Here is a 23,078-nt window from a genome sequence, read left to right as displayed (position 1 = left end):
AAAACCCAAGACACTTCCATCATCAAATCCAGAGCTGTTGTAGTCTAAGGGGCTAAAATGTCAAAGTCAATGTGCCTAGGTGAAGGACCCTACTTTCAAAGTAATTGCTATTTTGCATATAAAAAAGTGTAAATATCAGCAAGGGACATTCCCCTTTGCAAAAACAAAACACAGCAGCAAAACGACAGTGACTGAAGAGGATTTATTTACACAGCTCAGCAGAATGTAAAGATCATTCCATAAAAATAAATTGGGTTTCCCCTTGCTGAGACCCCAGCATCACACACAACAGGTTTGCCAAATTTTACAATGCAATTTAGTAACAGCATCATGTATTTACAGAACGCTTTTTCAACGGACAGGTTAAGGCAGAGTCAGGGCACAGTGATAATAAGTGACACCTAAGTGCAGTTTTGTGCTAGGTAGAGTATGAAGAGAGGAACTGGCAGCATAATTTACGGTCACATCCATTAGGAAGTTTAAGATGAGAATTAGTTTCTCCTGCAGGTCTAGCTGGAAAAGAACCAGACCCACTCCTTGCAACCTTCATCGGTTTGCAGCTTTAAACAAAAAACCACAAGGCATTCCTAATTACCTCCATTTATCAGCTAATGAGAACATACACAAGCTGGTAACTTATTAACTTAATAAAAATGTTTGGCGAGCATATCTAGAAAAAAGTACAAAAATCTTATTCTGATAGCAGTGAAGTGTGGATCCTGGAAATAATACACAGTACTGTTTTTCTAGTGTTGATAAAAAATACCTGTAGGAAAAGGCAGGCTCTGTTGTAAAGGAAAAATTACCACTTAGAAAGGATGACTGACAGGTTTCACATGTAGGGGAAGATTTTCAAAGGCACTTAATTCCCACTGAAAGTTGAAAGAAGTTAGGTTCGTAAGAGCCACTTGTGCCTTTGAAGTTCTCCACTTTTTAACTCAAGGACAATAATATACAACACCCAACTGGAGAATCTGAGTGTGGGGTCAGAAGGCATTCAAAAAATCACATGCCGCACTAGAGATTTACATAACAAGGTATTGTTTATAGACTTTCACAGCGAACCCCTATAAGCTATAATTGTATAGCTCTCTCCCTTGTTCTTTGGTATTTGTAAAAACACCAGTCCCTTTTATTAAAGGGTTAACAATGCATCTGCTGTCTCAAAACCTTTTACTCCGAAACCAGAACAGCTTCAAAAGGGTTTTGATCTTCACATTTTAAGAAAGCAAGAACTGCAAAACAATTTTCAATAGTTAAAAATGCCAAGAGCTCTTCACTTTCCAATGGCTTATAAGGCAACATTTTCAAATGCGGGTGACAGAGCAATTTTACCACATCTAAAATGTAATAATCAGTCCTTGATTTAAAAACAAAAACAAAAAAACTAAGTAATACAAAAGGATGCTTTGCTGGCTAGCAAATAAAGACCCTGATCTTTATTTTACTTTGCTTAAGTAGTCTTATGAATAATCCCATGGGCCCAAAAATCACTACTGTCAGAGTAAAAACTACTCTTGAATTTAGGATTGGCAGAATTTAGCATTTAAACTGCTTACAGCAATGCACCGAACCAATTCCTACCACGCAGAAATACAACAGCACAGATTCAGGGTTTCTGGACGGTCTCATAGCTACGGCACTTAGGGAGAGGATGTTAACAAGTTGTCACCCACACTCTTAATCAGCCTGTTATGTACAGTATTTGCACTCAAATTACTCCTTCATTCAACATTTACCCTGTGACACTTTAATCCAAAAGACATTTAGTGGAATATTCCCTAATGCAGCCATTAAAAACATTATTACATTACAATCACAGTTTCTTCCCTTTGTTAATCTAGAAAGCTAGGGCTATATACAAACGATAGCCACCAGGTCATCTTGACACACTGATCTAGCTTTTAAAAACAGTAGTTTTTAGCTGCTAGGTATTTTTAGTGTTCAGCACCAAAAATATAATGTAGCAGGAATTTAAACTGTTCAAACAGATATGCACTTGTTAAAAATCTCATTAATTTAACATCTAGTGACACACTAAAGACCAGCACCACAAGGGGGGTGGATCTGTTTGTTTCACATGCCACTAGGAATGCACTGATTGCACCTCTTTTATAGCTAAGTGGTGTTCCTGCACATGGAAAGGAATTCTCAAGAGCTCAGCTGATAAAGAATCCTCCAAATTAGTTTGATCCAGTTAGACAGTTCAGAGAGGTGTTTAGGCAAGGGAAGGCACTTTGGCGCTCTCATGGAGAGCATCCTGATTATAAAGGAATACACTTTCATAATCTACATTAGGCAATAATTAGTCAAAGAGAGACATGGCAGGACCCATGTACCAGAATTTTCAGACCCCCACTTGGAAGACTCTGGGTACAGATGTCTTAGCCATGGTACTGAGAGGAACTTTGAAATACTAAGTAGAGGATGGGAAGGCCACTGTGAATAAGGGTTTGTAAGAGGAGCCCTAGGCAGAATTTCACACTTTTTGCCATATCTTGCTACTTGACACTACCCCATGCCACTAGCAAATTAGCATCATCATCTTTGAAACTGATCAAGGCCGGCAGATTTTACAAGTGGCCAAGAGATGGCAGCAGCAAGAACAGAAAACCCCATCTCCTGTCCTATTATACATAGGAGGCCCATCATCAATCAGGATAAACGGATTTCCCTCCCTCCCCTTCCTATGCCCCCGCCCCCCCACCTTACCCACTCCTTTTCTAGGTCAGCTCTTGTTATTGGCTAGTTTACTGATAATCTACAATAGTCATTTGTTTGCATGGAGGTTCTTCGGTACAACAGCTGGAAATTGTTAGCTTCCACGGAATAAATTCTACCAGGATGAGTGGCCTGTTTCTCCTGTCACTGCTCAGAAAAAGCAAAGTGTTACACAATTTTTTAATTTAGAAAAATATTTAATGGCTTGAGGGTCATTGTCTTAGTACCAAAAGTAAAGTGCACCACAACTTGAGGCTACTGATTGAGCTGAAAAATGCTATTAAAGAGGCTTCTGAGTTATAAAAAAATAGCGCTACACACTACGGTTAAGGCAATACAAGTTTTGTTCATCTACTAGATAATTTACTGGACAGTTTTGTCTATCTCAAGCTTTAATTATTGCTTTATTTCCTCTGTGCTACAGTTCTTAGCCATTAGGAAAACAGTGCTGGCAGAACTGGCAGACTGAGTATATCACTCATTGCAGGACTGGTGAAATATTTTGTAAATACCATGTGCTTTATGATGTTAGAAAGTAAAGGCGCTCTTCTCTCTCTTCCTCCTCTACTGGACTGAACAGTCTAGCAAGGAATTTAATGTGAAAACAGAGACAGACTTGCTCCTGAAGCAGCAAAAAATATCTGCCTGCATCAGAGGTGATAGAGTTTCGTGGAAGTTTTCAATGGAGCGGAAGAAACAAATCCAAGTAAATAACAATGGTGTGTAATATATTGTGACCTGAAAAACTTTTCAAAAAGTTCATAGCCTTCAGGTAAGTTGCTTTAAGGGCATAAACCCAGTACAGAGAAACAAGATCCAAGGCTCAGAAATAGTCTCAGGTCACAGTTCACTACTTTCCTGCTTTCATATAGGATGGTATTGCCCCTCGGGCTGTCAGCCCCTCAAATCGTTTGTAGGTGTAATTGATGAAGACCCAGTCTTTGTTCTTGTAGTCAGTCTCTGGATGGTTACTTGTGGCCACTGGAAGACAAAGCGATACAAGTGTTAGCTTCTTCAGATATTAAACTGTACTCATCATACAGAACACTGGACACAGCCTTTTAGTTTTAAAGAATTTAAATAATTTAAAGAAATTATACAACTTCTGGTTGGGAAAATACTGTTTCCCAGTGTTATTCTTCAGTTCTAGAAAAAAGGGAGTCATTACAGTCTATTGTGTGTTAAAAATCCACATGCTAACAAATGCTCAAACAGGCCTTGACATAGAAGCTGTCATTACAAAACACATGGTGGAACCACCATTCGTTGATTAAAGCAGAGCCATTTTCGCCATGACACTAGAGAACGTTATAAAATTACACATATTAAGTCTCACAAATGTGCCCTGAGAAGCACTGCCACATCCCAACTATACATTTCCATGGCAGTCGTCATGCGTAACACCAGAGGAACCATCGTAGTCTTATTTGTACAATAAAAGATGAATATTTTCTTTATAAAACACATGTATATGAAAAACTCAGGTAAGGCTATCAATGGCACTTCCATGAGGGATTTTTGGCTTTAATGCTACCACAAAATGTATTACACTAGTCGAGTGAGGAAGATAGGGGGAGGGAGAAAGATCTGTCAGTTCTGAGTTTCGCTTTAGTTTGTGGGTTTAAGTCTGAAACTGCCCTCAAATCCCCTTACATCTAGATTTGCAGCAAATTCAGAGTCTGCTCCCGCAAGCCCTTGCCTCCCTGTGATATCAGTGGAAGTTCTGTGCATGAAGGACTTGCAGAAGTGGGCCCACAGTTTGTAAAAGTTACCATTCAGCATTCCCCCTAAGTATTAGATGATTAAGATGATGATGATTAAGTTCTTATCCCGAACTTGCTATCAAGCCAGACTTGCAGAGTTTACTTTAACAGGAATCCTACATTATCATTATATGTAAAATAGTGACAAGAAGGGGAGATATTTACCTGTTGGTTTAAGGATATCTGATTCTGGAAATTCGTCGAAGTTTGAGGTGTCATCAATGCTTTTAATTTCTATTGATATTGCAGCAGGTCTCTCTCTGCCAAGAGCAACATTCTCAATATTAGGTTTTAAGGCAGGCAATAAATACATTCCATTTCCATAGGGACTCACAAAAAAAGCCTTGATCTGGATATGCTTGAACCTCAGAGAAGTTTGGATCAGGATCTGAACCTCTTCGCTGCCACGTAGGCCTGGTTATTGCACAGGCCTGGTTCCCTGCGTGTTCAAGTCAGAGCTGCCCATTTTACCATCACAGGCAAGTTTTTACTGTACCAGCACTTCTGACAAACCTAACAGTCTAATGTAATTAGACCACTGGATGGGAAATTAAACAAGGACTAGCTTTCTAGAAGGATGCTGACGTGTCTGGCAACGTCCTACCTGATATGCTCCCAGTCAACCCCTTCAAAGAAGGGGTTACCCTTGATTTCTTCAACACCAGGTGCACCAATTCTGTGCTCCCATTCACAGCAAAATCTGTGAAAGGAAGCATGAAAATAGTGAAGTGTTATATTTAGAAACAGTGAGTCATTTTAAACAGAAACTAGTATTTACATGTATGAAATTGTAACGGAAGAATAACGATAAGAGCTCTTATTTTAAAAGTAACACACAAACCATACTAAGGAATGTTAAGGCTGTGATAGAATATAGGGAATTTACTTTCAAGGATAATATGCCCTTTCATCCAGGACCAGCAGAGGGCAACAGTACACACAAAAGCACGTACATTTCACTTTTGTATTGAGACCAGATTAAAAACCTACCCGAAACATTATGTACATAGTTAAGACTAAAGAGCAAAATGATTGCACGTTCTCTTTCACAAGCCCAGCTCAGTGTGCACGGAGTAAGTTTATAAATCAAACTCTACACACAAACAGTGTCAGACACTTGCCTGTTGCATTACAATGGTGGGTCTGGAAAACAGTTTGAGCCACTTCCAAGGAGGTTTGTAGGGAATTTATTCCCTAAACTGAGTCTGAGTTTTAGTGTGTATGTTTGCCTTGGTTTAGACAAAGACAAAATGTTTCTGGGTTGGTGATTGCTTTTTGTGGAACGCATAAAGGCTGATGGGGCGTTAACAGCCTTAAGGCAGATATGTATCATATGGAAGCAAAGTGGGTAAACCTTATTTCAGACAGGAGTTTGCTTGGATAGACTATTCAACTCCCAAAGGAATTTAGATCACTCATGAGAAGCGTTTAAATACACAGGATGGAAAGCCAGTAATTCTAACCTGCTATCCTAACAAGCGTAAGCCTATTTCAAGGACATCCTTTGCCAATATAAACAGAAAGGGTCCATACAGCCAGTTAATACAACTCAACATTCTCATTCTGTGTTTCCTTCAAGTGGAGATTCAATTTCTGAAGAATTCAGGGGCACAGGAAATGGGGGACGAAGACATGTGAGAGGCAAAAAAAGCTACGAGATGAGGTTCTCCCAAACATAAGCATTTTACAAGAGCCCCCATTAATGCAGTTCTTTAAGGGCTCCCAATTTAAATGACAGTGAACCACCACGAATTTGATGAGAAAAATATTTGATTAGCAATCTTCCTAGTCAATACATAAATGCGACAAATGCATCATCTTAAACTTTGAAGCACCCACTGTCTCATTAGGCAAGTTGTAAGAGAGGTGTTTCATGCAGTTTGTAGGATGAGAACATTCATGACATGTAACAAGTGGCACCACACTACAAGCTTGGTCAGCTGCAGCAATTGACTGACTGGTACCTTAGAATAAGATCCTTTGCTTTCTCAGAGATTGGAACTTCCGGGGGGAAGGTCAGAGTCTCTTTCCAGTTCATCACTTTCTTATATGTTTCTTGAGGGGTCTCAGAACAGAAAGGGGGATAACCTAAAAGAGAAAATACACTCCTGCAGTGAAGTAAAGAGTAATTTATGGCTACTAAAGCTTAAATTGAACTAATTTAAAGTCACCAGGGAGAAAAAACAGCAATAACTGCATTTGGGTTACAAGATAGCAGTTTAAAAAAATTCAGGTCAACAGCAAACTGGAGAAAATTGTTTACTGTGAAAATGGGCACTAAGTGTGAAGGTGTGCCAGCAAAGATAAACGAAGCCATGAAAAAGTGAACTTTGACTATGCTATTACGTAATATGAATTTAACATATACTCCAGGTTTGTGCATTGCTCGTTTCTTACCAATTAACATCTCGTACATGATGACCCCAAGTGACCACCAATCACAAAGCTTGTTGTAACCCGTCTGCATGAAGACTTCAGGAGCGATGTAATCTGGAGTTCCCACAGTGGAGAAGGCCTGAAATTGAATGGCTTCAGTTACACATTTTGAGAGAGATCCCGACAGACAAGTGACTGAGAAATCTTCACAGGACCAGAGGGCTCGAACAGAACCCACACAGACAACTTATTCAAATTAAAAGATGACTTTTTTTTTTTAAAATAAGATCTCACATACTATCAATATACCATTAAAGTGACAGCAGTGAAAAAACACTATTGTAGGGGAAGGGAATAAAACCTGTTTAAATGCTGCGGCTCTACTCTTAGAGAAGATAGACTGTTAGAAACATTTCAAGTGAGATTAAGAAAGAGATAAATAATACTGTTTAAAAGTCTTTGTAGGAAGCTGTTCCTCCAGCCCCTAAAGAGGCAAAAAGGCTAGACAGTGGCCAACAGGTGCAACACAAATTGCAGTATAGCCCTAGTTCACACTGGAGACTTGGCTCATGTTCATCTCTAGCATCAGCACTGCCAAGTAACACGTGATAGATGCAAATCTAATCACTGAGTTTCTCTGCCAGATCCAGCTAGACTTGGGCAGATGTTATTGTTTACGAAATCTGCATGGTAAAATCACCACTATGTGCCTCAATCTGCTTTGTCCAGTTCTCTTAAGGCATCGCAGTCTGGGTATGGGCTAGAAGTCTCCCCAGAGGCAATGTTACATTGGAAGTAGCTAAGAACTTGGCTAGTTTTAGCCATAATTGCACCAGAAAAACCAACAAGCCATGGTGGTTCTCTATCTTAAGCATAAAAGTCACCAGAATTTTACAGATGGACAAACAAGAGTTATTTCTTTTTTAAAGCCCAACTGCACAGATCTTTCACAGTACTTCAGAGAAGTGCCCTGAGAGTTTTGAAAAGTGTCACGGTGTAAATGCTGGTCATTTTTAATATCAATCAGCCAACCCACTTGCATCTCAGAGCTCACCCATGAGCATCTGTAGACAGAGGGACTGCACTTACCAACTGACGTCTATTTCTCTTCCACGTTTCTGCTTTCCTTTTGGAATTCATGTTCTGGAAAGCTAAAGAGGACCAGAACACACAGACATCAGTATTGCTCATTTCGCTTTTCTTTTCCACTTTTTATCCACGATAAATAGCCCCACTTGAAGTTATACCTAGAGGCGCAGAGTTACTCCTAGCTCATCTGTAGCTTCCAGACCCTGCCACTTGACAGTCTGCCAGCACTAGACACTGCTGCATTCTTTGCACTAAAGTTAAAATTCTGTAAGCACTTCCATTAAACATCCATGTTTTCAGAAGTTTATAACTCCAGGAACAAAATACTCACTTCAAGATGACTACATTTAAAAGATTAGATTCTGATCTCACTTACATCCATGTACATCTGGAATAAATCTCATTAATCCAACAGAGTTAGCTCAGCTTTAAAATGATGTAAGAGAGATCACAACCCAACCTCTACTCTCTGTAAAGTTCCAAACAAATCTATTCACACACGGTATATGCTTTTGTTTGCTGAAGGCAAAATAAAGACATTGATGTTTGAGGGTCTTTTCGTCACTCACATAGCATAGGCACAACTAGTTAAAAAAGCCTAGATTGGGTACTTGGGCCTTATCTGCTTAGTAAAACCTTATCTCTGATGACAGGCATGTCAGGTATGGTCAAGTTTATGGAATTTTACAGTGCAAGCACTCAAGCTACAGTGCAACACAGGAACAGGAGGGACAATATAGGTCAACATTTTCTTTGCATCCATCTCTTCTCTGCGAATTCAGTTCAGAAAAGCAGTTCTCAGATTGAGAGCCCTGGAGACTGACATCCTCTCTGTCCACAGAGCAGGTAAAGTAGAAGCAGCAGCAGCGCCAGCTTCCCAACACTGCCCTCCTATCATGCCTCAAACCTGATCTGAAGGGACCATCTGTAAAGGACAGAGGGGTGTTCAGTCTCTACAGTTCAGAGAGGCCAAAGACAGACTGCCAAAAAAGGGTCAGTTAGTACTAATTGTGTTGGTGGTTTTTGTAATGTGTACTCCTGTTCACCAGGAACTGGACTCACAGTGGTGTCAATCATTTCAATGAAACGATTTTGAGATAGCCAAGACCCTGACTACTAATCATAAATGTTAGTTAATTGGAATCTCAAAGCCTCTGATCAGGAGGAACTGTTTCTTTTAAAAGCACTGGGGTGAATATATCAAAAGCCTCTTTACTAGTCACACATCCTCACCACGGAGGAATAGCCAAGAGAAAGTGACTGCCTCCTTTTTTTCAAGTAATACATGAAAGAGGAGCTAGCAACTACAGAGTCATACCAAGATCTAGCACAGAAGCATTTACACTGGTGTTGCTGCAGAGGGAAACTGACTAGAAACTGAAGAGAACGAAGTTTTCTGTTTCTTGCTAAGGACCTAGCTTCAGGAGAGTCTGCCATTTCCTATCGTTCTGGTGCCATGCTCCAGCTCTTCTTGCGAAACAATTTTAAAGATTTAGATTCTGGGGATGTGCATTCCCAAGAGTTAAAATATCTCCATGCCTCCACATGTGCTATGGCAGGGCTGGCCACGTTAGTCCTGCGTGCTGCTACTGTGCCATCTGCTAGCAGTCCTTGCTACAGAACATGCAATGAGCCTACCGTGTAGTACAGCAAGGAAAGGATAATGTGAGACTGGAAGGAAGGAGCAAGCTTATCGGAAAGGTAAATGCTTATATTTACATAAATATCTTGGTAAGTAGCAAAAATAAAGGAAGTGCACAGTGCAGAAAGAGCAAGAGGGAAGCTGCAGTTTAACAGGGACTCATGTGCCACATATACCATTCACCCTTTTATCCCCAAACCCTCCACATAGGCAGGATTCATTAGATCCCTAACAGCAGCTGTGTTGAAATCAGTCCCCTTCGGAATTTCTAACGCCATTCCCAGAGGAGAGAATGTAAGTGCTGGTACTGATGACAGAGAACTTACTGAAATCACTCGGAAGACTGTGGTTCAAGTTCCTGTAGAATTCCGTTCGATGAGCCTTCTTTAGCCCAGTGCAGAGACCGAAATCTGATAGTTTCACATGGCCCTAGAGATGTGGAGACCCAAAATGCAGAAGAAATACAAGACATCCACCCAAAGAATAGAGTTATTTATCCATTTATTTCATATGACAAAACACCAAGCATATTTATTATCTTGCTCTAACCTACAACTGGAATGAGATATTGAACAAACCTAGGGATAATTTTCTGCACTGCCACACAGTGGATGTGATTCAATTTCCAGTAATGTTCCCAATACCTGTTTACTTTAATGGGAGCTGAAGGCACTTCCCCTTGCAGGATCAGCCCCATAGTCCCTTGAGGGAGAATATTGAATGGGATGAGGCAATGACCACCCGAGGTAAGAACAAATCGTTTCCAGGAGCAGTGCTGTCTACTCCTCTGTCACAAAGTGGATGAGTCATGGGCGGACTCGCTAAGACACAGGATATTCCACAAAGAAAAATGTTACTCTGCCCAGTGCTTGAATTTGTCTTATCCACAGTGCAAGGCAGCAATGACTTTCAATGTGAAGTTCTTTTTTAAGCCTAAAAATGGCATATTATATCCTAAACTTGCATGACTCTGTAAAGATCTGCTCCAATCGGAGCACTTCATTATAGTTTGGAATTAACAGAAGTAGGTAAATTCTTCTTGCCAGCAAATTTGTCCCAGACAAGGTAAGTAGAAAAATATAAAATTTTACTTAGCAATAGTAAGGTATTGAAACACCCCAACTTCCTGGGTACTACCTACTATAAATACATACAAGTAAACAGGTATCCTGACCAGTCTGGAGAAAGATTTTGAGAAGAGCTAATGAGACTGTAAGCCTAATGAATCAGCAACATCCCCACACTTGTTGTAAACACACTACTCAATATTTGGTGAGCACACGCAAAGCAGATGTCAGACCCAAAGGAAACGTCTTAGACTAAGGAGGAAGAAATGAAACCAAAAGATGGTTTTAAAACTGAACTGATCTTGGTGGTTTTCAGTGCTAACAACTGCCACAAGAGAGCACTCTGTAAATAAGGTACTGTCAGCTGAAGATTAGACTGAGGTCGCTTCACTTCTATCAGGACAATGGAAAATATCCTCTGCAAGGGTAAGAAATTGAAGGTTAACTAACCGATAGTGCCATCTATCATAGCATTCTGAATTCTAAGTTACCCAGTATATTTGTTGCTAACCCAAACGTCACCCAGTTGTTAAGGTAATATCTTTCATTGGACCAATTTCTGTTGGGGAGACTCTCTCACCAACAGAAATTGGTCCAACAAAAGATATTACTTCACCCACCATGTTTCTCTCATATCCTGGGACTGACATGGCTACAACAACACTGCATACAGTGGTTAATATATTTGTACCTTACTATCCAAGAGGAGGTTATCTGGCTTGATATCCCGATGGATAAAACCAAGCTGATGAATGGAGTCAATGGCTAGCACAGTCTCCGCAATATAAAACTGAGTCTCTTCTTCTGATAGGGTGTCTTTTTTCATCAACAGCGTCATCATATCACCTAGAAAAAGTCAGCCACCACAAACAGCAGAAGTAAATATAAACTGATAATTAAGCCCTAGCCTCTTAGTAACATATGTCACCAAAGCTATTAAATAAGACATTCATTTTACATTTCAGTGAACATAGACAGTTTTTATGAAACAATTATATTTTGTACATTGTGGATTCACAAACACCCAAGAAATGCATACAGAAGTGTAATTAGTTCTTCACTCAGCTACAGTCGAGCCTGTTGATGCTCATTAGTTTGTTCAGTTGAAAGAGTATTTAGCAATTAGATTATGAAAATAAAGCTTCAATAGAATGCCAGTTCTTTGGGGCAGGGACCATGACTACCAGTTTGTTTGTACCCTGATTGAGGCCTCAGGTTGCTAGCACAATACAGATACATAAATTTAAGATATATGCTATCTTAGATTTTTAAATTAATCTAGATTCCAGGCAATGTCTTCTCTCGGTGACATCACAAATAGAATGATCACAGGCCATCAGCTGGCGCTAACAGAGAACGTCACCTTGACATTGTTTAGTGATGTAAAGCCACATACAGGAATTTGTTGGTGGCAGGTATTGAGACATCCAATTTTATAGAAATCCAGTAGACCCAAACTAATTTGTACTAATCACCAAGAGACCCACTGAAATACTAGATTCTGTGAATTAGCGAGTAGATGAAATTTAAAAGGATATGCCAAATGCGCGTTGGTTCATTATAATTTTAGTTTAGTTTTCATTAAAGACTTGATAACATACCAAATAATGTTATAAAGTAATGGATATAAAAAAGCCTCACTACAATAGTCAGTTATATAGTTGTCACTGAGAAGTGAAGAGAGACTGTCTTGTGAGCGTGTAAACTATTGTGTGCTATTTAGCAAGCCTCTACTGCATTTTATTTTGTGTCAGTCTATCTGAGAGTTTCTGTCTCAGTTATAAAACATCCAATTAGCAAAAAGGTGAATTGTCTGATAGAAATGTCCCACAAACCAAAGTTAGTTATGGACAACCACACACAAGATCTGGACCTTAGATAACAATTCTGCAGCCAGAAACACATTTAGCAAGAACAGACTGCATTACTGCACAATGTCAGGTCTGAAGTCAATCATTTGGTTTCAATAGTCACATCATGTTTTCCGTATAACCCAGCAAGATTTCAGTATAACATTCTTCTTGTTAGTGAACTCCAGTAGTTTCAGCACTCAAGAGTTAACCTTTAAAGCTCTTCTTTGCAGACAAGAGGTTATTTCTGATGCAAACCAACTACAAGAAAAGAGTTAGAAAACTGAAAGCTGTTAAGGTTCTAAGAAGATAGATGTCAGACTGTGAAGATAAGGCTGGACAGAACATCTAGGTCAAGTTTGCAAGCATCTGTACCTAAGCATGACTGCAAAAGCCCCATGGTACAGACAGGTAACTTTGGGCCTGACCCTATAAGGTGCCAAGCACCCTCATTCCCCAATGAAGTCACCAGACATTAAGAATGGCTCAGTTCCCTGCAGGATCAGACCCAAGACAACACTGTAAAGCAATTACACATGTATAAATACCGGTAACAAAGACAGACAAGATTTGTTATAAAGCCAGAAGACGGCCACAGAACAAAATGAAAGGGACCTTTTGATCTCAGGTAATTACCTCCAGGCAGGAACTCCATGATAAGGTAGAGGTTTAACTTATCTTGAAAACTATAGAACATTTTCACAACCCACAAACTGTCTGCCTCCACTAGAATGTCCCGCTCCGCACGAATATGGCCAACCTAGGGTATATGTATGCATATGATTAATTATTAAGTTTATTATGTTTTATTAGACGCATTTATCTTCACACACAATTCAAACACTGTTTTGAGCGGATTGAAAGACTGAATATGCAATTGTCAAGTCTCTACATGAGGAATGGAAATACCAGCCCGTCTCAATACTTTCATCACTGGACATTTTCACATATTAAAATAGTGTGACAGGTTTTCAGGCAATTATAACTTTTGAAGACTGCAACAGCTTAAAAAATTATGCTTCTGAGAATGAACAGGCAGAAAACCTTACTAAAGGTCACTGCCATTCTTTCATATGCTTTGTTTGGAATGTACCTACTGAATAAATTCCTTAGGATTCTGACTCCATCTGATCCCTCAGTGCATAGATCCGAAGATCCTTTATGTTCAAAGGTTTCAACTGTAAACCTTAATGACACGTTTTTGTTCTGAGGATCTTTGAAAAAATTATCCAGTTACATCAGTAGATCTACTAACTGCAAAGGGAATGTTTGCGTAAGTAACTGTTCACCAATGTAAGCAAAGGGTTCACAATATGACCCTAGTTTTAATGGCAATTGAAGGGCTCGATCCTAGAAACACCACCTTAAGTAACGTTTGCTACAACAATTAGTCCAATTAAATGCAGTCAGCAGGACTATTGACAGTAGCGAACACTATGTCTAGTAGTGAATGGTTGCATGATCAGGTCCTAAAAAGGTCTTTGTCCTCATCCATTGGAACAAAAGACGAGTCTAACACCGTAGCGTGTAACTCAACCCACTGCATACAACTATTCAGCAAATTTTCATGGAGAAAAATAATCCCATTTTACCCTAGATGACCATTTATATATACACCTACTATACCTATAAAAAATGGATCCCCTCCAAGTCAGAAGTGCAGCTGTGGCTAGGGTAGTATGGAGAAGCTTGTCTTACAGCTACCTGCTTTATACCTGGACTGTAGACAAACAGAGCACTTCAACGTCTAATATTGTTACTTCCTTAACCTTCACATGGAAAAGAGAACATTGATTGAATTATAGATATGATGAAAATACACATTCGATTTTGAGGTGCTTATTTTACAAGATAAACTACTTCCTATTTGAGTTAAAATATCTGCTATATTAAGAGCACTAACTAAAACATGCACAAAGGGTACTAACTACAGTTCAGAACAGTTAACATCTAGCAGATGAGACATGGATATTTCATGACCGAGATTGGGAGTCAAACCCAGGTCTCAAAACACATCAATGCAGGCCCACACACCAAGCACTGACTTTTAAAATTGCCATGTAAAGACAAAGAGGTCAAGAACGCAATGCTATTTTTTCAACGAATACTTTTAAAAGACAAAAGTTAATTCAGGAATTACTGCCTACAAAAACATTGCTTCCTAGATGAACTCCAGTGCCGAAGAAGGACTGATTAGTTCAGACTAATATTCCCAGAAGGGCTATCAAAGATATAATACGATCATTCAGAGATTGGCATTAATATGAAAAGTGCCACTACTTTGGAGGTCCTGCGAGTGAGTCTGAAGGATTCATGCGGTTCCAGCAACTGATATTTACAATTAAATCCATTAGACATGCTAAATCAGGATGAAATCAGACTTGCAGTAAGCCAGCACTCTGAAGATTGTATTGAGAGTTCACATACATATCTTTGGTTTCAAGTGGTAACATAATATCACAAAATGCAGAAAGAGGAACATGATCAGTTGCAATACAAGTGTTCCTCTGTTGCTGTTTAGAGGAAAACTGCTGATTTCCTACACCTTGCTTCTCCATGTTTTCAAATGGAAACAGAATGTTCAGTCACACTCTATATCTGATCACAATGCCTCTTGTGAAAAGCCAGTACAACTGAAACCTTCATCAAAAAATTGACCAAGGTTGCAGAGACAATGAATTTTTTTTAAATGCTGTTTTGAACATGTGAATTAATACATATTAACTAGTCACTGATAAAAATCGATAAAGAAATATAGTAAGTGAAAGCTATATTTTTCCTCATGACCACATAAAAGTTATGTAATTTCTCTAGAGTCTTTCTTCTAGAAAGAGTTACAATAAGGCTGAAATGTTCTAAGCGTTTTAGGGAAAACTGAGTATCCAAATCGAAGGCAGGTTGGAAAGTCAAAAAAAAAAAAAAAAAAAAAATCCATCCACACCCCCTTAGCTGTTTTTAGCTAGCAAAATCTAAACCATATGTTGCAGTGATTATTCTTTAGTCTTTTTTTTTTTTTTTTTTTAAATATAGGCCCACTTTTGTCCCCCAGAAATCTGAGTTTGCAATGGAGCAGAAAAAAAGATTTTAAAAAGAGGCAGAGCTACTAGAATTGCTATTTGAAATTACTATTAATCACCTGCTCTTTTTCAAGCATGTCAGCTTTGCGTAGTATTTTCATCGCATACACATGCCCTGTGTCCTTCTTCTGGACAAGCCGCACCTTCAAGTTTTGCAAAAATATGGAGTCAGAAACACATCCTTATCCCCCCAACTTTTCCAGGTTTCTTTTACAGTATTCTGGGTTTCATACCCTAAAAGCAAACATTTAACTTCTATTTTGCGAAGCAGAATCAGATTATAAGGACAACTAGCACTAGCTGTCTTATGATATGGTAATGGGATACAGAGCCGGCTACCTCTAGGACACCAGATCACTGTAACAAAGATGATACCATTTGATATCATTTGGCAATCTGTAACATGAAAAGAGTTGGTTGGTCAAAACCCAGTTTAGTGGGCAAGTTTCTACGTCATGAAAACCCATTATTAAAGGCCCTTTGGCATGCAGTTGCTGCTATCACTGCATCCCATTACTACAGGGCCAGGATGGAGGCACACTGGCACAGCAGCGTCACACCTGCACTGCGACTGTTATATCTGTTATACAGATAGAGGGGCTTTCCAAGGTTGCCAACCAAGCCCATTTCACCAGCATTTTGGTCCTTTTAAAGATGTGGAGTTTTGCTTGTTTGTTTAATACAAACTAGCACTGACTATAAAAAGTCTGATGCATTTTAATGTCAAACTTTAAACAAACATTCAGCAGTGATTATTGTGTCATTTGGCTTCAAATTGTACGGTTCTGATCTTTTCAAAAGCATTCCAGTCCCTATAATGCTACTACAGTTTTATTCAGTAATCAGTTGCTCTGTTCTTACCTCTCCAAATGCTCCTCTGCCTATTACTTTTAAGGATTCAAAATCTTCCAAACCAAGTCTTGTTCTCTTTAACCGAAGAAACTCTGTTTCCTTTCGGGCATGTGCGGACCTCCTGATTCTCTTCTAGTGTTTGTTTTAAAAAGAAAGCCATATGGTTTATGAGATTCCATAATGAAGTTCTCATCTGGATCATACTGAACCAATCAGAGAGGTTACTAAAGGTATGACTATGAGTTACTTATATTATCTAACCAAAAAACTTGTTTTCTGTTCATTACCTCTTCATCTTTTAAACCTTCCTCTTCCATCACTTTTTCTAGCTTCTTCTGTCTGGAAGAAAAAAAAAGAAAAAAAAAAGCAATGAAAAAAAATTCATGTTTAGTTCTTCAGAAAATCCTATAAAAAGCACAGATACTTTCAACACCTGGAAGTGTTGTCTAGAACTAAGTCAGCGGACTAGGAATTTGGATTCAATATGGAAGTGTGAAGAATCAGAGTTATGGAAAGATGCTGGTCTCTCCAGTTTTAAGCTCAAGCCTACCTTTCCAATAGAAGTCCAACTTCACCACCTTCCCTCTATAACTTTGCTCATCTAAACCAGTCTGCCTGAAATTTCACATGCCTTATTTTATGCAAGGATGGTTTGGTGGCTACACCTGGACTGGGACTCAGGAAATCTGAGTTCAAATCCTGGCTCTGCCACTAGCTTCCTGTGTGACACCAGAGAAGTCACTTAGTTTCACTGTACCTCAGTTCCCCTTCTGTAAAATGGGTAATATAATTCCCCACCTACCTAGAGGTGTTGAAAGAATAAATTCATTAATGTCTATGAGATGCTCAGCTACCTTGGAGATGGGGCCATATTTGTACCTAAACTGATATTAATGGTTTTCTCCCTTAAAATATTGATACATTTACAACCTTAATTCCACTTTTTTTCCCCCCCTTTTTGGTTCAAGGAAGGTAATCTATTTTTGTTGTTCAGATTTAGCTTTGGCCACTGCAGAAAAAATTCCTACATTAATTATGTTCTGAGCTTCCCGATGGCCTTTTCGGCATCATATTATACAAATGCACTGAAGAATTCCTGTTCAATATGCAAGTCATTCTTTGCAAGATCCTTTTCCAGCCTCCACTTGCCACTAAGCAACTGCTGGGGTATGATAACATTTTAGCCCAACATCTCTATCATGTATACTGAAATTGTTCTCCCCTTATTTAGGCACCTAGGAAGTACAATTTGCTCACCATCTCTCTCTCTCTCTCTAACACCCCACTCAAATACCAAATGTGAATTTCCACAGCAGTAGTACTCAGCAGGACCAAGCAATGTTGAAGCTTTTTCCAACATTAAGCGTTTACAGGAAGCCTTTCTGAAAATTCTGTTTATAGGCCTATTCTTGTGACATGCTCACCACACTGAAGTCTCACTGAATCTGATGGAAGTTTAGGGTGCTCAGCACCTCTGAGAATCTGGCCCACAAAGAGAAAATACAGGTTTCCAAGGATATTTAAGGAATTTATCATATCTCATCTATCGAAGCCTATTAGACTCCTCCCGCCTACGAGTTAGTCAAGTTAATGTTAAATTACAGTCTTCACAGCAGCTGCTTGGCGCCTTTGAACAAGTGAATTTCCCCTTATCAGAGGGCTGCATCATAAACTGTAACAGAAAATGAAGCTGAAACCACATGACTTCATAAAACTACAAGAAATATTAAAAGGGAATAAAAATCAAAAGGAGCAACAGTTGAAAGAGTAAATATTTGTAGAGACTGTCCTCTTACTTTACTGCTTAAACGAATCTAAGTTAAATACAATTGGTTTCCACTAAGATATATTAAATCTTGACAATGTGTCTATTTGACTCAAGTTTGAAAGGAAAATGTTTCAACTGATTTCATCAAAGCATGCTCAACAAAATGGCTTTTTTTAAAATTGCTCGGGAATGGAATAATGGATTTAAGAACAGATATTCTGAATCAGAAAAACGTCTTCTTTTAATTTATAATAATGTCCTCTAGCTAACCATTTTTACTCGTCAACATCATATTTGAGAAACTCAGATAAGTAAGGTAGTTACTAGCAAGGCCTAAGGTAATGTTAAGGTAAGTTCAATTTGGGCTACAATTTACTAGATAGCACCTGCTCAAATGGGACCTCCAGTTAAACAATCATGCCACTAGTTTCCTTTCACTTCTACACAGACGCACTTTCCATCTCCCAACTGGGATTTTTACCTCATTTCGCGTTCTTCATGTTGTGCTATGAGATTGCTATAGAAGTTTTCTAATGTCACTTTTGTCATTGTAACTCGCTCCTTGGTATGATTACTCATGGATGAACAGGGTGTTGGACCCGTCATTGCCATGGCTACTAGAAAAGGGGGAAAAAAAGGGGGAAAAATACATTTGACATTACTAATGACAACAAAATATGGAAGCAAGAATTCTAACCAAATAACAGACGCTCAACTACATTAGACGTTGGAATTAAGAATCCAGACTGAAGTTAATATTTTATATAGTTTTAATATCTAAGTTATCAGAGAGAGAAAAACGATAGACTAGTTGTCTAAACTGGGCACCATCAGTTAATGAGAAAGTCTGAAGGGAAGAGGGTTACAAAATAAAAGGTACACGTCAGGCTTCCTGTTTTTGAACAGCATTCAAAAAAGAGGGAAGGAAACTTGACAAATATTATGCCTCAAAAACCACATTTTAGGCAGTATTGAAAATGTTTTGTACTTCACCCAATCTATTCTCCTAATCTTGTAAAGTTGTTAGGCATGAAAAACCCACCCCGAGATTCCCAGTCAGGGGTTCCCTTTTCTTTTACACTTCGAGAAACAAGGTACCTCTACGTTTGTCAGTCACATGCAGAGCCCCTTATTATGAAGCTTACCAGGACCCAAAATATTAAATGGATGTGTGGAGCAGCTGAAGACAGACAAATTTGCTATTTTTAGCTACTTTTGCAATTAGGGTCTCCCACTGTAGCAGACATTTCCACAAACAGCCTGCCAAAATCCAGATAGATAATTACCTCTAAACAAGTACGAACTTTAAAAAAAATAACAATCTTGAGGGGTTTTTTTTTTTTTTTTTTTTTTTTTTGGGGGGGGGGGTTACGTATACTGCATCTACATTTTAAATTAAATTAAAAATAAAGTTTAAGAAAAACACAAAAGCTAGCCGATTCCATGTTACGGCTCAAATTCAGGGTAAGAAACAATAAGTAAAATGTAATGTATATAAAATATACAAGTTCTTTGAAAAATTTAAGACAGTATTTTCATTGAAAAAAGAAAAGGAGTACTTGTGGCACCTTAGAGACTAACAAATTTATTTGCGCATAAGCTTTCGTGAGCTCACAAAAGCTTATGCTCAAATAAAGTTGTTAGTCTCTAAGGTGCCACAAGTCCTCCTTTTCTTTTTGCGGATACAGACTAACATGGCTGCTATCGGAAACCTATTTTCATTGAGGGTTTCTAGTGGCAATATAACCCAAAAGAGCAAAATTCTCATGGCTGGAACACAGCCCTAGAAGTCAGAGATAAAGATAGAGGTATCATTTAGAGACTCTATCTCATTTATAGGGCTGCAGGTTTGGCAGGGTGCAGAAAAAGTCATGCATACTGTGACTTCTCTGTTTGTCCATGAGGCTCGAGGGGGGTGGGGCATGGAGAGTGGTGCAGAGGAAAGGCCCAGGTGGAGGAGTTGGATACGGAGCCCACCTCACACTCACCCCACAGCAGCAGCTCCTGTGCGGCTGGGCCCAGCTCCCCACTCTGGGCATGTTGCAGCACTACTTACTCAAATCTGGCTCTGCTGCCTCTCTCCCAATTACAATGAAGTGGAGGCAGGGCCAAACCAGAGTAAGTGGCGCTGTGACCCCATGCACCAAGTCGCAAGACCTGGAATAGGGAGCATGGCCCAGCCCCATGGGACACAGGAGCCACTGCTGTGTCCCTGGTGAGTGCAAGGCAGGCTCTCTCTCCAGCCCCCTCCTACCTCCACTTCTCCTAGGCCTCCTCTCCTCACAGAGCTAGGATTACGGTTTCCATGCCAGGGCCAAGGGTGCTGCTATAAGTGGTTGGTGCTCCCTCATTTATCAGGGCGTTTTTAATTTAAAAAACAAAATCCCAGAGCAGTCACTAAACCCTGACTTTTATTAAATTTACAGTGACTGCTCCATAAATTTTAATTCTAAAAAATGAAGTGACAAATCTGAAATCCGAGGCACCACAGGTGTGCATGGCCCTCTAGATAACAAAAAATGGCAGGCCCCAAAGACCTTATAATAGAAGCTATTTTTATTTGACCTGTTAGACATCTTCTCTTTCTTCAAAGAACACAAGCAATGTAGGGACTGTTGAGGAACTTTTGCTGTATTTTTGATGAAGTTATTTCTCTTAAAAAAAAAAAAAAAACAGCTCAAAGTGACAGTATCTGAAAGGACAGATTCTCTCTATACACAGCACTTCAAGAGCGTGCCGATCCGGTATCTGTGTACTGTAAGCACATTTATATCACTCACATTTGATTATGCTACTAGGTCCTATTTCCCAGAAAACCATCAAGTGACAAAGCCGGTGTCGGGTGGCAGATAAAGGGAGGGGGAGGAAGACAGACAACTGTCCCTCACTCAAATGCAATTCTGCAGGTGTGAAGTTTGATAAAAGGGAGATTTCAGAGTCGCAGCCGTGTCCGTCTGTATTCGCAAAAAGAAAAGGAGGACTTGTGGCACCTTAGAGACCAACCAATTTATTAAGGGAGAGCGCACGCGTGCCTCTATTTATCGATACAACATGGACAGTGCAGGCGCCCCGCCACCACGGCTCAACCTGGACTGGGAAGGACCACCTTGATGACCCAGAGGAGAGGGCCCATTTGGTCGTCCGCTGGCCGTAGGATGACCAGAGAGCAAGTGTGAAGAATCGGGACAGGGGGCCCCAGGGCGCCCACGTGAGACAAAGCCCCCAATATCAGGCCGGTCCCTGTAAAATCGGGACACCTGGTCCCCCCCAGCTGGCGGTGCCCCCCCCCCCCCCCCCAGGGCGATGGGGTGGCAGTAAAAGGAGCCAGCCCCGGGACGCGCGTTGGGACCCGGCCCTGGGAGCTCAGCCCCGCAGCCCAGGCCAGGCAGCTGCCCACCCGGGCGCCCTGTTCGCAGAGAGGCCGGCAGGCCCCTCACGCCGGCGGCTGGGGCAGCGGCAGGCTTGTCTGCCACAGGAGCGAGGGGCTGAGCCCGCCAGGGGCAGGGGCAGCCAACGCTGCCTCCAGTGGCCTGGGCGCGCGGGGGGGGGGGGGAGCCGGGGGGGCCAGGAGCTGAAGGGGAGACCGGGGGGGCGGGCCACAGGCCGGGAGGGAGAATGCGGCGGCAGACTGGGGGGGGAGGTGCGGGAGGCAGCGGGGCCGAGGCAGCCCCCCCCCGAGGGGAGGGGGCGCGTCACCGGGGCAACAAGCTGAGGGGAGGGGGGCGGGGGAGTCACTTACCGGAGCCCCCCGCGGGGCGGAGATGGGGGCGCGGACCCAGCCCCTCCTCAGAGCCGGAGACTCGCTCCTCACTGGGACGGGCGGAGGGGGGGGGGGAATGGGGGAAGGGATCGGGTGCGTCGCTACCGCCGCCCCCCCAGCGCTCTCCGCACCGCCACTCACGGAACGGACGGCGCCGCGGACGGGACAAGACCAGCAAGCCCCCCCCTCTCGGAGACTTCGACGACGTTGCGCATGCGCCGCCACCCTCTCCTCGACCGGTCCTCACCCCGAGAGAGGCGGGGCGGGCAACGGCGCATGCGCAAATTCCTTTTCCCTCCAGAGGCGTGTTTTGCAGCCGGGGAAGGGGAGGGGGGGACTGCGCTGTGCGCCTGCGCATGTCTCTCCTTCGTTTGCGCTCATTGCCCAGGGTTCCGAGTCGGCCCCGCGCCGCTGCAGAGGCGGCAGGTGGCTGCAGCTGGCCGCAGCTGGCCGGGGTCGGTCGGTCGGTGGCCGCGTAAAAAGCCAGTAACGCTGCTCGTGCCATCTACTTGATGACGTTTGCCAGGGCCACATGACAGCACTGATCGTGCCAACCGTGCAAAAAGTCATGAGGCAGCCCCCCTCGCCCCCCAAATCGTGAGACTGGCCTAAAATTCATGAGGTTTTGTCACAAAATAAAGAGCAGGGGCGTAAGAGTCAAGACTCGGTGTGTTCTTTGCTCAGCCATTGACGTACTGCATGGGCAACTTAACCAGTGCGAGCCTCAGTTTCCCCATCTGTAAAATGGATCTAAAAACCTCTACTTCATAGGTTTCAGAGGAGCAGCCGTGTATTCGCAAAAAGAACAGGAGGACTTGTGGCACCTTAGAGACTAACCGATTTATATGAGCATGAGCTTCATCTTGCATCCGATGAAGGGAGCTGTAGCTCACGAATGCTTATGCTCAAATAAATTGGTTAGTCTCTAAGGTGCGACAAGTCCTCCTTTTCTTTTTATTTCATAGGTGTGTCTTGGGACGTTTCCTCTATTTCATTAATGTTTCTAAAGTGTTTTAAGATCCTCTGACAGAAGGTGCCATAAATGGCAAAAGAATATTATTGTCAGAATGGAACTGGACTGAGACAACCAATTCATTTCACAATGTGACCTGA

At 41.2% G+C, this 23,078-nt stretch overlaps 1 protein-coding gene across 3 annotated transcripts; it reads right to left on the bottom strand.

Annotated features, from left to right (window-relative positions):
- Positions 1-183: 183 nt before the first annotated feature.
- On the bottom strand, positions 184-22,253 carry STK38 (serine/threonine kinase 38). 3 transcript variants are annotated; one of them, XM_037885157.2, is made up of 15 exons: positions 21,945-22,187; positions 20,986-21,159; positions 18,687-18,822; positions 16,725-16,776; positions 16,447-16,569; positions 15,645-15,728; positions 13,145-13,268; positions 11,350-11,504; positions 9,918-10,020; positions 7,950-8,011; positions 6,882-6,999; positions 6,449-6,572; positions 5,089-5,184; positions 4,650-4,744; positions 184-3,702 (listed from the first exon to the last, which is right to left on the bottom strand). In XM_037885157.2, the coding sequence occupies exons 2-15, from the start codon at positions 21,023-21,025 to the stop codon at positions 3,572-3,574; spliced, it is 1,443 nt and encodes a 480-aa protein (XP_037741085.1). In that variant the 5' UTR covers positions 21,026-21,159; positions 21,945-22,187; the 3' UTR covers positions 184-3,571. The 3 variants fall into 3 exon arrangements, with proteins under 3 accessions (XP_037741085.1, XP_037741086.1, XP_037741087.1); XM_037885158.2 differs by lacking the exon at positions 20,986-21,159 and having other exon boundaries at positions 21,945-22,253; XM_037885159.2 differs by lacking the exon at positions 20,986-21,159 and having other exon boundaries at positions 18,687-18,819; positions 21,945-22,215.
- Positions 22,254-23,078: the final 825 nt, after the last annotated feature.

Source organism: Chelonia mydas, chromosome 21 (genome assembly GCF_015237465.2).
Source record: "Chelonia mydas isolate rCheMyd1 chromosome 21, rCheMyd1.pri.v2, whole genome shotgun sequence".
Taxonomy (NCBI): Eukaryota; Metazoa; Chordata; order Testudines; family Cheloniidae; genus Chelonia; species Chelonia mydas.
Note: the sequence above shows the minus strand (reverse complement) of the source record. Positions and strands in the feature narration are given on the sequence as shown.

Bases quoted from the DNA above. Each gene is read 5' to 3' on its own strand.
- STK38 (XM_037885157.2), bottom strand. From the start codon at position 21,025: ATGGTTTTCTGGGAAATAGGACCTAGTAGCATAATCAAAT. The intron at 15,729-16,446 runs GTAAGAACAGAG...CAAAACTTGAAG, and splicing joins GCAGAGGAGCATTTGGAGAG to GTGCGGCTTGTCCAGAAGAA. The intron at 10,021-11,349 runs GTACAAATATAT...CCACATCTCTAG, and splicing joins ACCTCCTCTTGGATAGTAAG to GGCCATGTGAAACTATCAGA.